The sequence below is a fragment of the Letharia lupina genome, assembly GCF_014066315.1.
Source record: "Letharia lupina isolate WasteWater1 chromosome Unknown contig_5, whole genome shotgun sequence".
Classification (NCBI taxonomy): Eukaryota; Fungi; Ascomycota; class Lecanoromycetes; order Lecanorales; family Parmeliaceae; genus Letharia; species Letharia lupina.
In genome coordinates this window covers 1,958,769-1,972,292 of record NW_023502974.1, presented here as the reverse complement: position 1 = coordinate 1,972,292, position 13,524 = coordinate 1,958,769, and the positions used below count along the sequence as shown (strand labels likewise).

Here is a 13,524-nt window from a genome sequence, read left to right as displayed (position 1 = left end):
GATACGTGGGTAAATTCGTGCGAGAGATGCTTGTCGCGATCGAAATCAACAAACAAGTTCACGAGATGTTTGTGGACTAGCGTGGCCGTGCTACGGTGGTCTGGAAGTTCGTACTGCGCAAAAGTTGATACATGTAATGTAAATTACAAGTGTCTCGGCACAACAGGTTTTCCGGAGCACTTAAGATAAGCTGGAATCGGTTAGCTCTCCGGAAAAGCTGGCGCGACTTTCGACGCGTTGCAAAATAATCGTGTCGTCTTCAAACGGCAACTTCGAGTGACACAAAGCAGCAAGAGCAACCCCCTCGATAAAGAATCAATGGCTTCGGTACTAGGAAAGCGTGCAAGACCTATCGAGTCAGCTCAAGGTACGCAGCAGCATAACGTCCACATTGCCAGTCTCTCTAATGCTACCAAGAATTTTCGGCCATCTCCTCCATCTCCTCTCGCGTCAAGCGCAGAGCCCATATCCAAATCACCAACGATGAAAATGCCGACCCAACGTTTATGCACCATGTCCGAGACAATGCTGAGCGCAATGGCATGGATTTGGATAAGCTGGATAGTTCCAAATACCTTCCAAACAGCTCTTGTCCACTCAAGCGCTCTGCCATCGGAAAAAGAGTCGCGCTGTCTCCAAGTACGGCCAATGGTCACAGAGAAGCATACACGTTTCCACGTATGTCCAGCGCCAGTCTGGGACGGCTTCAGAGCTAACGTTGTCAGTAGAAGACAAGAACGTCGTACAGCTTCCAACACCCCAAACGCCACGACACCGAGACGCTTCATCGAAGCGAATGCCCGTTACCCCTCGTCACCGAGTCGGTCTCGTTGGCAAGCCATTGACCCCACACACACCTCGGACGCCGTTCACTCCAAGCAATGCACCAACCGTGTACAGTTGTGCGCGTCAGCTGTTCACAAGGAGCGCAAACCCAGGTCGTTTAGTAGGACGTGAAGAGGAGAGGAGCGAGCTGCACACTTTCATCGAGGAGGGCATTAAACCCAAGTCCGGCCGATGCATGTATGTCAGCGGTCCACCTGGCACCGGAAAAAGCGCGCTTGTTAGGGAAGTCTGTCGAGACGTTCAAGGAACGGAAGGAGTCAAGACAGCGTATATCAACTGCATGAGTGCGAAAGGCTCAAAGGATGTTTATGGCAAGCTGATCAGAGAATTTGATGGTCACGATGATGAGGCCGACTGCGACGAGGTGGAGCATCTGCGGGAAATGCTCATACCAAGAGAAAAAACCTCAGATCATGTCTATATCTTGACCTTGGATGAGATCGACCATCTCTTGACTTTGGATTTGGAGATTATTTACACATTGTTTCAATGGTCGCTGCATCGCTCGTCACGCCTCATACTTATCGGAATTGCGAACGCGCTTGATTTGACAGACCGCTTTCTACCACGTCTGAAGGCAAGGAATCTCAAACCGCAGCTCCTACCATTCCTTCCGTACACCGCTCCTCAAATTACCTCCGTCATCACTACGAAGCTCATGTCGCTTTCATTACCGGATCCCACGATGCCAGTCGACTACCTTCCTTTTCTCCACCCGGCAGCAATCCAGCTTTGTTCAAGAAAAGCGGCGTCTCAAAGCGGTGATCTCCGTAAAGCCTTCGATATAATTCGCCGCACCATCGATCTCATCGAGACCGAAACAAAGCAAAAATATCAAAGCGACCTCACCGCCAGAGCTCTCCAAAGCCCTCCGTCGAAAACGCCTTTAAGCGTAAATCCCAACCTCTGCTCCCCCAAAGGCAGCTCACTCACCCTCGCCGCCTCCCTGGCAACGCTCACGCCTTTGACAGCCCCTCGTGCCACTATCGCTCACGTTTCACGTGTTTCTGCTGCTGCACTAAGCAATGGTATCTCTCAACGTCTTCAGAAGCTCAACCTGCAACAGAAAGCTGCTCTCTGCGCGCTTGTCTACCACCAAAAAGCTTCCAGAAAAGTAGCAAGTTCAATATTTGCCACGCCATCAAGATCTTCCCATGCGCCAAGTCTAAGAAAGCTTTATGAGACCTACTGCACACTGTGTAAGCGAGAGGACGCACTACATCCACTCTCGAATACGGAGTTTGTGGACATTTTGGGAGGGTTGGAGACATTAGGGCTTTTGGGAGAAGAGAATTATGGAAGTGGCCTGAATGGAAAAGAGGGCACGCCGACTCGTAAGGGAAAGCATGTTGGGGAGGAGAAGAGATTTGTAAGTTTTGTCGACGAAGGCGAGGTCAAAAATTGTCTGGAAGGAGTGAGTGGAGACATCCTGAGAGGTTTGTTGGGGTTGGAATGAATGAACGGTTGTGGTTGGGCGGAACCCATGCATGTGGTGTTTTGCATCCTAGTCCGCATTATTTCTCAGCCTGAAACCATGCCTTCCTTCATTCAAGTCTGACTCTAGCATTGGCCGGGCTCTCTCTTGTTCATTGATTTCCTTGGTTACAAATCCGTGCTTTGGTTTACAGGTGGACGGTTCAAAGCTATTGTTACACTGAAGTCAAGCGGCTCGAAGGCAACCCCACACATCCATTGCCTTTCAATGTTCAATCATCCATGGGCTTATCGCTCAACTGAACTCCATGCCTCTCCGTATTTCCGGCACCACTTTCGGGTTCCAGGCTATGTCTGTTCCCCGTCTCCAAACTGTTTCTGTTTCCACCGCCAGACCGATTCAAGCTTCCGGCCGTCCCTTGTTTCCTGGGTGGGAAGCGACTGCTCCGGCCCAAAGACTCGCGATTTTCAGCGAAGGTTGTTCCGCCGTTAGTATCTTCTGATGATGGGACATAGCTGGAGTTAATTTTCTCATAATTGGGGTCTGGAACGTGAGGTGGATCCTCAGGAATGGGCTTGGAGGTATTGTTAATGTTATTGATCATGTTGCTGACACTGTTTTGCTTAGCTTGCCTCTCGACCACCGGCGACGAGCCATCGTCGGATGGAACATCTAAGCTAGCTCGTACACCTCTTCGAGGTGCGTCACCAACGGTAGGTGAGCTTGTTTGGATTGGAAATCTGGTCGCTGGCGGATCACTGGATCGGTCTCTCCGATGACTCCGCCCATTCGCATGGGGTGCTGGACTGCTGTTCCTCGACTTGGACGCTATTGCTCGATTACGTGCTTCCATGTTAGCGCGGCGATTGCTTTCATCTGTACTGATGGCTCTCATGCGAGAAGCATTAGAAGCAGCGCCACCACTGGGCGTATGCGAGAGAGTGGATGCTCGTTTGAGTTCGCCGAAGATCTCTTCCTTGTGTGCAAAAAGATCCCGTATGAGCCGGTAAGAATGTCTTTCGTGCATGGTCAGTGAGTTCTCAGAGCGAGGCCGCAGAATGCAGGGTGCTAGATTGCTGGCGAGTGATGAGATGTAAGGTTCGTCTGCTGAAGTGAGCTCGATGAGGCGGGTGAAGTGTGTGGTCAGGGCGTCAAGGGTGGCAATATTGGCAAGGCGTAATTGGCCGAGGGTATTCTGGAGGACCGAAATCCGAGTTTGAGCGGAAGTGGAGGAGTCGGGAGTTGAGTATATGGTTTTTATAATTTCGTAAACCTGTGAAGAAACAAGGGAGTCTATGATGCAGGTTAGCAGTGGCCTTCAAGATTCGTGTCTCTTTGGATACAAACTGGATTTGTTTGTACAATCTTACCGGGCAATTCGAGGAGGTATAGTTTCAATGCGCTTGCAACGATGGGTATCTCGTATCTCTCTAAAACCTCACGCGGAATGGCTTTGCCTGTGTTGATGGCGTTCCGGAGATGGTGCGTTGCCGCAAGGGGCACATCAACAAGCCAAATGCCACGACGGGCCTCATCTCCCTCGAGATCGGGGTAATCTAGGAGACTCTATCAGATGATGCAGTTCTGATCTCATTGGTTTTACGTACGGTTGTCCAGGAAAGTGAGGATCGTGGTGACTATTATTGGTACACGCTTCCTGTCAGCTCGTGCCCGGGCTTCCAGGTCTACTCCGAATGTCTGCTCTGTGATTTGAGTCAGTGTTTACCATTCATTTGAATGGCCTCTATTCCGAACATACCGTCCACTGTGTTATAGTAATTATCATAGACCTGTACCCGTGGTACGAAAGCCCCTGTGCGATAATTTTCTAGCAGATACCTGAGATCCCCCATAGGTTGAACAGTTTCTTGATAGAGCATCATGTTGTCTACAGTACTCTGGAGGCTGGGTATAGCGTTGCTGATGGCTCCAGAGAAGTCCAGGATCACTGCCTTGATAGCCTTTAGCCTATCTAATTCGCATCGTTCCATGAATTTCAAGTTATCGACCATCTTCTCTTCCAGCTGACAGCGCAAACCGTCAAGTCTGCGGACACTAGCTTTGTATCGCTCGTCAGCTTCAGTTGATTCTCTGCGAAGCCTCTCTGCGGGTGTCTCATTCGGATGCGCATTGTTCATAGGGTTCCAAGTTGACAATATCTCTCCCACAGATCCGACGATAGGTGACTCGACGCTGTTTGTGGTAGAAGCTATCGACAGTACTCGGTCTAGAGATTTTTTTCTCTCTGGGATGCCTGTCGTTTGGAATACCTTTGGCCGCCATTGATAGTTCATCTTTGAGCTATTTGCGAAGGTGCTCCCCACAACCCCTATCAATCTCAAAAAACCATTCGTGACAAGATCCTGACCAACTCTTTCCGCATGACTAACACTAGTAGCACCCATGTGTTTCTGTATGTATTCGGTGATATCAGATCCTATAGAAACATTCTGGTAGACACCGAGAATAGGCACTTTGGCTTCGCCTATCTTGATCGTGTTCAGCATGTGCGTCAACATCTTCTTGATTCGTTCAGGGTCGTAAGTCTCATCTCCAATTTCTAAAGGCTCCTGCTCTTCGGTTTCCTGGGCCTCAGGCAATCTAATGATGGGTGTCGCCAGGCTTTTGGGGCTCGCCATGTCAGTTTTTTCAGGGCTCTGAAAGGCTAGCTTATTTTCCTCCTCTAAATCCTCCAGCTGGCGGCATTTGTTGAAGTATGCGCTTCTCAGTTTCCTGACATATTCGGCCTGCTTGTCGTGTGCTTTCATCCGAGATTGCAGGTCATCTTGAGAGCTTTGGACGCGGCCCTCGTGAGCTTCACACCATCGACTGAACGGTAATACAACCAATTCGCTGATATTGGACGCGATCTTCTTGTGACTTTTCGAAGCTTCTTCCATTTCCCCCCGCACACCCTCGTAAGCTTTGCGTAGGCTTGCTCCATCGTCTCTAGCAAACCCACCCGTCATTTTGTCTGTAGTTGGCGCAATGTCTCCCAGTCTTCGTCCGTACATTTCCTCTGCATCAGCTCGCATTTTTGCAATCGTCAAAACCTGCTGATTTTCTATAACGCCCTGTTGGAGCTTCCCAAACAAGACCCCCAGCCCTCCGGCGTAGTCCCCCGACCAAAAAGAATCAGCAAAGCCTGGCATCTTGGCTATCGCGGGGTTTTCGGCTTGTTGGTCAAATATTTCGGTGACATTCGAGAGATGATACTCAGTCACCCCAGTGGGAAAGTGGGAAGTGCTGCTGTTGTGGATGTTGAGATGGAGTGAGGTTCTGAGCCAGTCTGTATGCGCAGTAACGGTAAGTGGATTGAGGGAAAAGAAAGGAATTCTGAGCTCATACACGGGGGCCAAGCAGCTTACGAGCGCTTGAATCGGATGGAAGATGGCAGGTGCTTTCATCAGTAAGTGGCACTTCCCCAGGGCTACTATTGGGGTGGCATTTAGTTCTCAGCGGCGTGCCAGCAAATCTTGGCGCTGGAACAACCAAATTGATATCACTCCATTACCTGATTTTTGCATGATCAGCGCTTTTGAGAAGAAATTCTCTGAGACACGATCAGAAACAACATCTCGACTTCGAAGTTTATTACCAGATTCTACTTCGATAGAGCTTTTTTTGTGGAGCTGTGTCGAAGGATTGTGATTTTCACGCCGCCGGGTACTAAATACTAAAGTATCCTGATAGTATATTCTTACAGTGCCCTAGAGTGAATTGTAAGAACTCCTGCATGTTACTCCATTCAACCATCGCCATTTGCCGCCAAGGCATGGGACGCATTGTTCACCGTCTCCAGTACCAGCCTAGACCGAAAAGGAGTTTGCGCAGGAGCGATGACCCAAGGCCAAAGGGTGCGCATAGAGCCATGCGGCAAAAGTTTCAAGTCGCTGTCTTGATGCCCGCGTATACATGCTACCGCGCATCATGCCAGAATATCATCGAGGGCAGCAGCAGTCTCCTTCCCCTTCCTCCAAAACAGGGCCCATGCTTCCACCCCTTTCAAAGTACTACTATGGACCTGCTCAAGGTTGGAATTCGACCGAATCCTCTCCTAGCCATAATGGTATGTAACTGACTGCAACCTGCCCCCAAGACCTTATTCTAACATACTCGAGTTGCAGGATCGTCTTGGAATTTAAATCATCATGACATACCGCCGGCCTTACCGCCTCGATTATCCCCTGGACCGCCAGCTCATACGTCACCTCAGTGGATGAATCATTCCCCTTATTCGGCAGAATCATTGCAAGGATGGCACTCCCACGGTCCTCCGCCCTCAGCTCCACCTGCAAGTCAACTCGCCAACGTACCTTTTACCTCTCATGGCTATCCCCCTGTGCCTGTCACTAGCCACTCGAATGTCAATCCTACCTGGGACAGTGGTCCTCCAGACACATCAACGTGGGGCGTGAAATATAATCAGAAAGCCGCACATGGTTCAGAGCCAACAGCAAAGCCAGCTTTGCCAGTGAGTCCATCCTTTCTCATTTCCGCGTTCCATCTCAACGTAGAGCTGATACCCCCACCCTTTCAGCCACGGCCTCATCATCAAACACCAGGCCAGCCTATGTCACCCGAGTCGAAGACACCTTCATCTCGCCTGTCAGCCACAACAATCGAGGTGCCAGTCTTCCTACAACCAGTAGCTTACGACCCTGTCTCTGCACCGCCGTTACCAGAACCTCGTCAGCCCCCACCACAAGACGTGCAAATTTCGATACGGTCCCCGCCCGAGCCTGAACGGCTTCCACCACCTCCTCCGCAGAAGATACCCCTGGGACACGAGGATATGCCGCAAGCCCCGAAAAATATGCCACAGCGCCCCTGGCATGACCCACAGCATAGCTACGATGGTGGGCAGCAGAAAGATTCACCGATTTCTCAGCGCCCCCGATTTGACCCTCAGGATTCGCATAACGCTGAAAACAGACCATATCAATGGCACAGTCATGAGCAGCGGCCAACGATCCCGATTCCGCAGTTCACCAATTTCGATGTTGAATCTGCCCTACCACCACCGGAACCGCAGCCCGAACCATCACTCCCTCAGCAAAACTTGCCTCAATCAACTACCGTAGCCCAAAGTAATGATCTCAATCGCTTTCGGGTAGGCGAGTTCCTACACAAATCATCGATCTCGCCCGTGTGCCCCAGCGACGCAGATCGTTGGGTTCCATCATCAACGCCGTGGGAATCTCAGGCCGCCTATGTTCCTTCTCCAGAGCCGCAACATGCTGTCTTGTCCCCACCCGATGGACAGTCTATCTCCACTACTGACCTCTCAATCAATACTGCAGGTGTCTCGACACCAGGGTCCCATCAAACATCCAACACGTCGTACCGGGAAAATGAGAATCGAGGGGACTGGGGCAGACCTGAGCACCAGGGTGATGACTCATTCTACTGGCACTCAGGTCGCTCGTCGTCAGACGCGGAGGAAGACCAGGGCCAGAGTGGCTCTCCAACAGCAACGCCAGGAGACGATAGTGTTGGCCAAAGAAGCTCAACCATAACTTCAATGGGACTGCAGCGCGAGCATCAAGACCTCCCTATACGATCCACAAGTCTTTCATCGGCAACATCCGCGACCTACGGCGCTTCAGCTTTGGGCTTCGGTGGCCCGTCAGATTGGGAGTATTTTGGGGATTACGAGGCAGAAGAGATCGACGATGAAGAATTGTACAGTCGACCCAGACCGCGGGATTGCAAGAGCGTGGTCGAGGGATCCACTGAGCTGCCGGTGGACTTACCTCTCGACTCCATACAACCACGCAACGAATCGGACCTGCTTGGCTCCAACTTGATGCGGCTGGAGAGCCGATCTTTGCACGAAAAATCTTCCGCCAGGCCCTTTATGGAGAGGTGGTCTCAAGACAATGTCGTCCAGGAGCTGAGGATTTCGCGTGAAGGTGGCTATGGAACCAACACAAGGCCGCCATCAGCACAGAGCCTGGTTACTCTTCATGCTGCTTCAGGTCATGCAGCACCGTCATCAGGTGCTGATGGCCAGCAACGGCCAGATCTGGACGATGTAATCCGGGCATGGTCGGAAGCTCCCTATGTCGGAAAAGTCCAGGAAGTGGCGCCCGCCACTGGAATTCTCCCTGACAATGATGTAGAGCCTTCGAATATTGCTGAAGCATCACTGGCATCCACCCCTCGTGAAAGGATGTTAGGTGTAGACGTGATATTAAAAGGCGCGCCCTCGTTACCAAAATTACCAGATTCCGTGGATTCCCTGAATCCTGATGAGCGAGAGCTACACCACAATGCTAATGTTTCGGCAACCCCATCATATGCCGTTCTGACTGCCACTAATCATGGACAGCAATCGCAGCCTCTGTCAAATCAGCAAGAGCCGGCAAAAAATGACATGTCGGCGAATGCAGAGGTCAAGCCCAGAAAAGAAGAAAATCTCACATCAGAAAGCGAAAAGATAATACAAAATGTCTTGCCGCCAGTCGACGTGGCGGTTTCGTCGGGCCTTTCACTGTCGATTCCCACCGAGCCAAGCATCAACAGACTGTCCTCGGACATTGATCCCTCAGTAGACACATACACAGACCCGAGGACGCATGGTTTGCCTCAGGCTTCGCGAGAGACAACGCCGACAGATTCGAACGAAAATTCTCATAGCTCATCGCAGAGAAACGATTTAAACCCAGATCAGCAGATTTCGCAAAACATGCAACTGGAGAAGCTCGAGTCGGACCACCTAGACGATTGTAAGAGGAATTCACAGGAGGTCAAATCAGAGCTCCCGCAGAATTCAGGAGGCTCTACATCGCACGAAGCTATCATCATGGTGTCCTCAGAAACAATCGAGAGCTTGTCACGAGGAAGCTCGCCATCGAAGCAGTTGATAGCTTCCGCGGAGACAACGCAAGAAGACCCTTATTCGTTCATGCCTCGCAATACCTTGCAAGAGAACTTTGACGCGGGAGATAGTATTGAGGCCAGGCAGGATCATTCACAGGAGCATGCAAAGACACCGAAAACTTATGCAATTAGTGACAGGTCGCCGTCAAAGGACAACCTCACTAGCGCACCTCCCCAAGCAACTCCTCCTCCGCTCACCCCTGATACCTCACTTATTCATAACAAAACTTCATCGGAGATGAAAACGGTCCAAGATCCATATTCAGACCTCGAACCGTGGGGTAAAGCATCCTTGAATCGATTTGCGGCAATGCTGCGAGAAGAATCACGTGCAGAAACCAACCAAGACAAGCTAAATATCTTTAATGTGTTTACCAGTCGCGAATCTCGCTTGCGAGTTGTTTTGTACGGCACTGATGACGAGCTTATCATCCCGCAGAAATCGGTACAGCAAAAGCTTGAGACTATACAAAAGGTCGAGAAGGCAGGATTCGTGAAGCAAGCTGTAGAGCGTGCCGATTCAATAGGTCTCGAACGCTCACTGAAAGCGCTCCCTGCTTTACCGGCAAATCGAGAAAGCGTAATAGGTATGCCTGGGAACACTCTGGCCCTGTTGGTAATACAGCATGACTTAACAAACGACGGACGAGGTGTTGACTTGAAAGTTCAGCCGTCGGCAGACGACTCTAAGTCCAAGAAAGAAAGTAAAAAGTCAAGCAGACCGTCCGGAGATGGCTCCTATGTCATGGTCGATTCGCCATCGGATGAAGTTCAATACAGCCCTGGTGGCAGACCTGTAGGAGCTCGCTTGCTAGAGACCGGTCGTGGAACAGACGTAGATTCATCGCAGGACGCAAAATCAGGTTTTGAGAAGGACAACGCCGCTCTCTCAAACACGCCAGGAAGCGCCAGACGTGCGGACTCACCAAGCTCCGACGGACCGATCGCAGTAGGACTCGAAGATTTTGAAGCTACTAAAAAGCCTGCATACACGGCTTCGAAGTACAGCGATGGTCGCTCAGAGGTCAAAAATTACTTAGCAAATCGCAAGTCCGTCTGTAGGCCATATGCGACGCTTACGCAGGGGTCGTTAGAAAGTGCATCGACTTTTGGAAGAGGGGATGATACCAAATTAGCGGGAGTGGCAAGTATCATCACGGCACCAACGAGTCAATATAACTCCAGTTTGCAGGTCAAGGTAGATGGTGCAGCAACTGAAAACAAGCAGAAAGCTCCTGGAGCCGAAGGACCGCCTGATTTGCGGCGCTTTGTGAAGGCCGATTTCGATCCTTTACTGTTGGCGTTGCCAAATTCCGACGCTGTTGTTCACGAGTCAGCTCGAATTCTAGACCTGAGGAATGTCATGGAGGCGGTGCCCGACGAGTTCAGTTTCATTCACCAAAGTGTTGTTGCCTGGGATGCAAAGGCTAAGAAGCAGCGCGAAGAGAATGACAGACAGCGACATGCACGGCAAGTGGAATCTGAACAGAAGATCGACTCGCTATTCGACGACCATGAAATTGGGTATGGGGACATTGCGGAATTGGAAATAGAGTTCAAACGATCAGAAGCGGCTAGGAGAGCTGATGAGGACCGCTCTGAATATCAGACTTTCGTATCCGATGTCTTCAACCTAGTTTGGACACGTTTACATTACGAGCTTGACCAGCTGATTCCTCACTACGAGCAATATTCAGAATTGATGGATCATACGCTGGCTGGGAAAGATATGTTCGAGGGCTCGGAAGAAGGACTCGCGCTCGGACCGACAATGAGCTCCTTCCTTGCGTTGCACCAAAAACTTGAGATTCGTTACCAAAAAGCGTTCGAAGCAGTTCTGGAGAGAGACCGGCGGCTAAAGAAGACTGAAATATCTCCGTGGTACACTTTGAGCAACATTGCCAAGGTCAAGCAGCTGGAGAAGCAGTTTGAAGATGCGGAAAAGAAAGCGATTATCGAATACTGCCAACAACGTGATGCCAGAGCCAATCATCTTATGGACGTACTCGATCAGAACACGCTTCGAGGCGTGGGCGCGAACCAGGATTATATGGAGGCAATCATGAAGGCCGTGCGTAGGATCGCATCTGGAAGAGCGTTCGCTTCTGTGCCCGGCTCGAACGAGCCAACAGCCGGGCTTGAAGAGGTAGAAAAGGCCAAGGCCATCACTGCTCTGCTTGCTTCATCTTCAGAGCAGATCGTGCAGACATTTCACGTCGCGGACATGCTCTTGAATTCGGCAGATTACGAAGTCTCTGTCGCGAAAGCCAAGGTTGCAAAGGCTGACATGGCGACTCTGGCAAAACTCAAGGAAGAGCGGGCAAAAGAAGATCAGAAACTGATGAGAGATCTGGAGCACCGCTTGGCGCTTATCAGGGAAGACTCTAGGAGGACCAATGACGAAATCGTCAAATTGATGCTATTTCTGGGCGTCCAGAACGGGCGCGCTGATGGCGCACCGGCGCAGGCAGAGAATGCAGATCCAGAGCACGAAGCAAGAATACATAAGGCTTTGGAGGAGGCGAAGAGGAGGAATGCAATCAAGCAGTCTGGAGAATGAGATGCGTGATAAATGTTCTTGGAAATTTCGATGATACCCCTCGCGGCGCATAGAGGCGTGCGACAGCATGTGTTGTGAGCGGGAATTGCTTTTTTAAACGACATACGAGTATTCCTCATACCTGAAGAGACTTCAATCTGGCCAACGAAGCGAGCATTATGAGTATCTATTGAGAAGGTCTTAAACATTCGGCCGCTATCGTACCATGTACAGATATTATGTAAAGACGTAACTCTCATGAGAACTGAAGTAAGTGTTTTGGGCATTCGTCCTTGATCAATCTCAGGATACCTTTCTCGTTTTTTTACATTGAACAGAGTCGAGGAACGGTACTTAGTTGTCGCGTGTACAAGTAGTGGCGAGAGTGGCTGCAGCGGGGAGTGCAAACCCAGTGCGAGGGAAGCACGTTAGCAAGTCACGACCTACCCTCGCCCTGTCCGAAGACAAAGGTAGGAATATTCGTGGCGAGCATGTCAAAGCAACGGCGTGGCATGACTATGAAGCCAGCTTCCTGACACCAACGATGGGTTTGACCCCTTCTTGCAGGTTTAGCAAGTTGGCGGTGGTGCTGGTGGCTTTTACTCTAGCTCAAGGAGTCTTGACCAATAATGACTGGTGAATGGCAAGTTCAAAGTACCTTTGCTTGGTGGCACTGCCAAGATGAAACAACCATCGACATCGACCAGCTGTGACTCTCCTTTGGCGTCTGGAGAAAGAGCTTCGCTTTCCGTTGTGGATGGGGAGAGGATAAAAGAACCAAATGGTAATAGGGTTGTATACCCAAGTGGTCTGCTTTCACGAAAGTACCGTGAGAAAAACAGCGACCATGAAGAAGGTGACGAGAATAAAGTAAAGTACGAGGGTAATAATAATACAAAGGTCTGCACCGAAAGTCCTGCACCCGCCAAGACTCTTGCGCTCAGACTTCGGATAACGCCCCACCTAAAGGGTTACCTGGACAATACGCCTGGAGTTCTTCGGAATCGCACCTAGCCCTAGTCAGGTTTCGGGGCTTAATGCCCCTATCAAGCCAAGAGAAGTACCTAAAGTCCCATCCATGCGCTGTGAGAAGATATTTCTAGGCTTCCCCTCTACAGGGCCGCTTTCCGAAAGTAGGGTTAGGGCTGCACTAGTGCGGGTGCAGGACTTTCGGTGCAGACCTCTGTACTCGTGCTGTCCAGAAGTGAGTTCTTTGATAGAGCGAGGACACCAATAAATCCTTCCACTTAGCCGAATATCGGTTAATCTATTGGTGTCCTCGCTCTATCAAAGAACTCACTTCTGGACAGCACGAGTACAACTGGTACAATAATAATACAAGCTAATTAGACTAGCGAGAGATTGAGAATCCTGGACCGGGACCTTTTGACGTCATCCCGCCTTGGAAAGTGTGAGGAACGGTTTTTTATCATGGCTCCTTGGCTCGCTTGCCTCTGCCTTAGCGCAACAACTCCAGCCTCCCCGAGCTCCCCAACTCCAAGAAGGTGGGTGAGGTTCCACCCTTTTTACCTCGCCGGCACCGCCACCTCTACATTTTCTCTGCCACTCTGCCACTGCCCTCTCCCACCCCCCCCTCTCCTTCTCCTCCCCCGGCCTCTTAGAAATGCTTTCTCTCTTCCTGTATTCACTTTCGCAACCGTAATTCTCCATCTCGGTCGCTGCGGCTAAGCGGTCTTTTCAAAATCCTCTTGTTCAACGGTGCCAGCCCTCCTCCGGCGCCAGGCTGAATGTGATATCCAAACCCCAAAAGTTTGGACGAAAAGACAACAAACATACAGTACTTATTAATAAGAGTACC

General features: G+C 50.5%; 3 protein-coding genes across 3 annotated transcripts; 2 read left to right on the top strand and 1 right to left on the bottom strand.

The window, feature by feature from the left end:
- Window positions 1–318: 318 nt before the first annotated feature.
- HO133_008779 (uncharacterized protein) lies at window positions 319–2,302 on the top strand (the record flags this gene model as incomplete). Its single annotated transcript, XM_037299643.1, has 3 exons — window positions 319–367; window positions 418–678; window positions 729–2,302. The coding sequence occupies 3 exons, from the start codon at window positions 319–321 to the stop codon at window positions 2,300–2,302; spliced, it is 1,884 nt and encodes a 627-aa protein (XP_037155644.1).
- A 250-nt stretch (window positions 2,303–2,552) lies between these two features.
- On the bottom strand, window positions 2,553–5,433 carry HO133_008778 (uncharacterized protein; the record flags this gene model as incomplete). Its single annotated transcript, XM_037299642.1, has 4 exons — window positions 2,553–3,574; window positions 3,652–3,837; window positions 3,889–3,984; window positions 4,041–5,433. 4 exons carry the CDS (start codon window positions 5,431–5,433, stop codon window positions 2,553–2,555), a joined length of 2,697 nt encoding a protein of 898 aa, XP_037155643.1.
- Window positions 5,434–6,211: 778 nt separating this feature from the next.
- On the top strand, window positions 6,212–11,726 carry HO133_008777 (uncharacterized protein; the record flags this gene model as incomplete). Its single annotated transcript, XM_037299641.1, has 3 exons — window positions 6,212–6,350; window positions 6,409–6,755; window positions 6,822–11,726. 3 exons carry the CDS (start codon window positions 6,212–6,214, stop codon window positions 11,724–11,726), a joined length of 5,391 nt encoding a protein of 1,796 aa, XP_037155642.1.
- Between the last annotated feature and the right edge of the window lie 1,798 nt (window positions 11,727–13,524).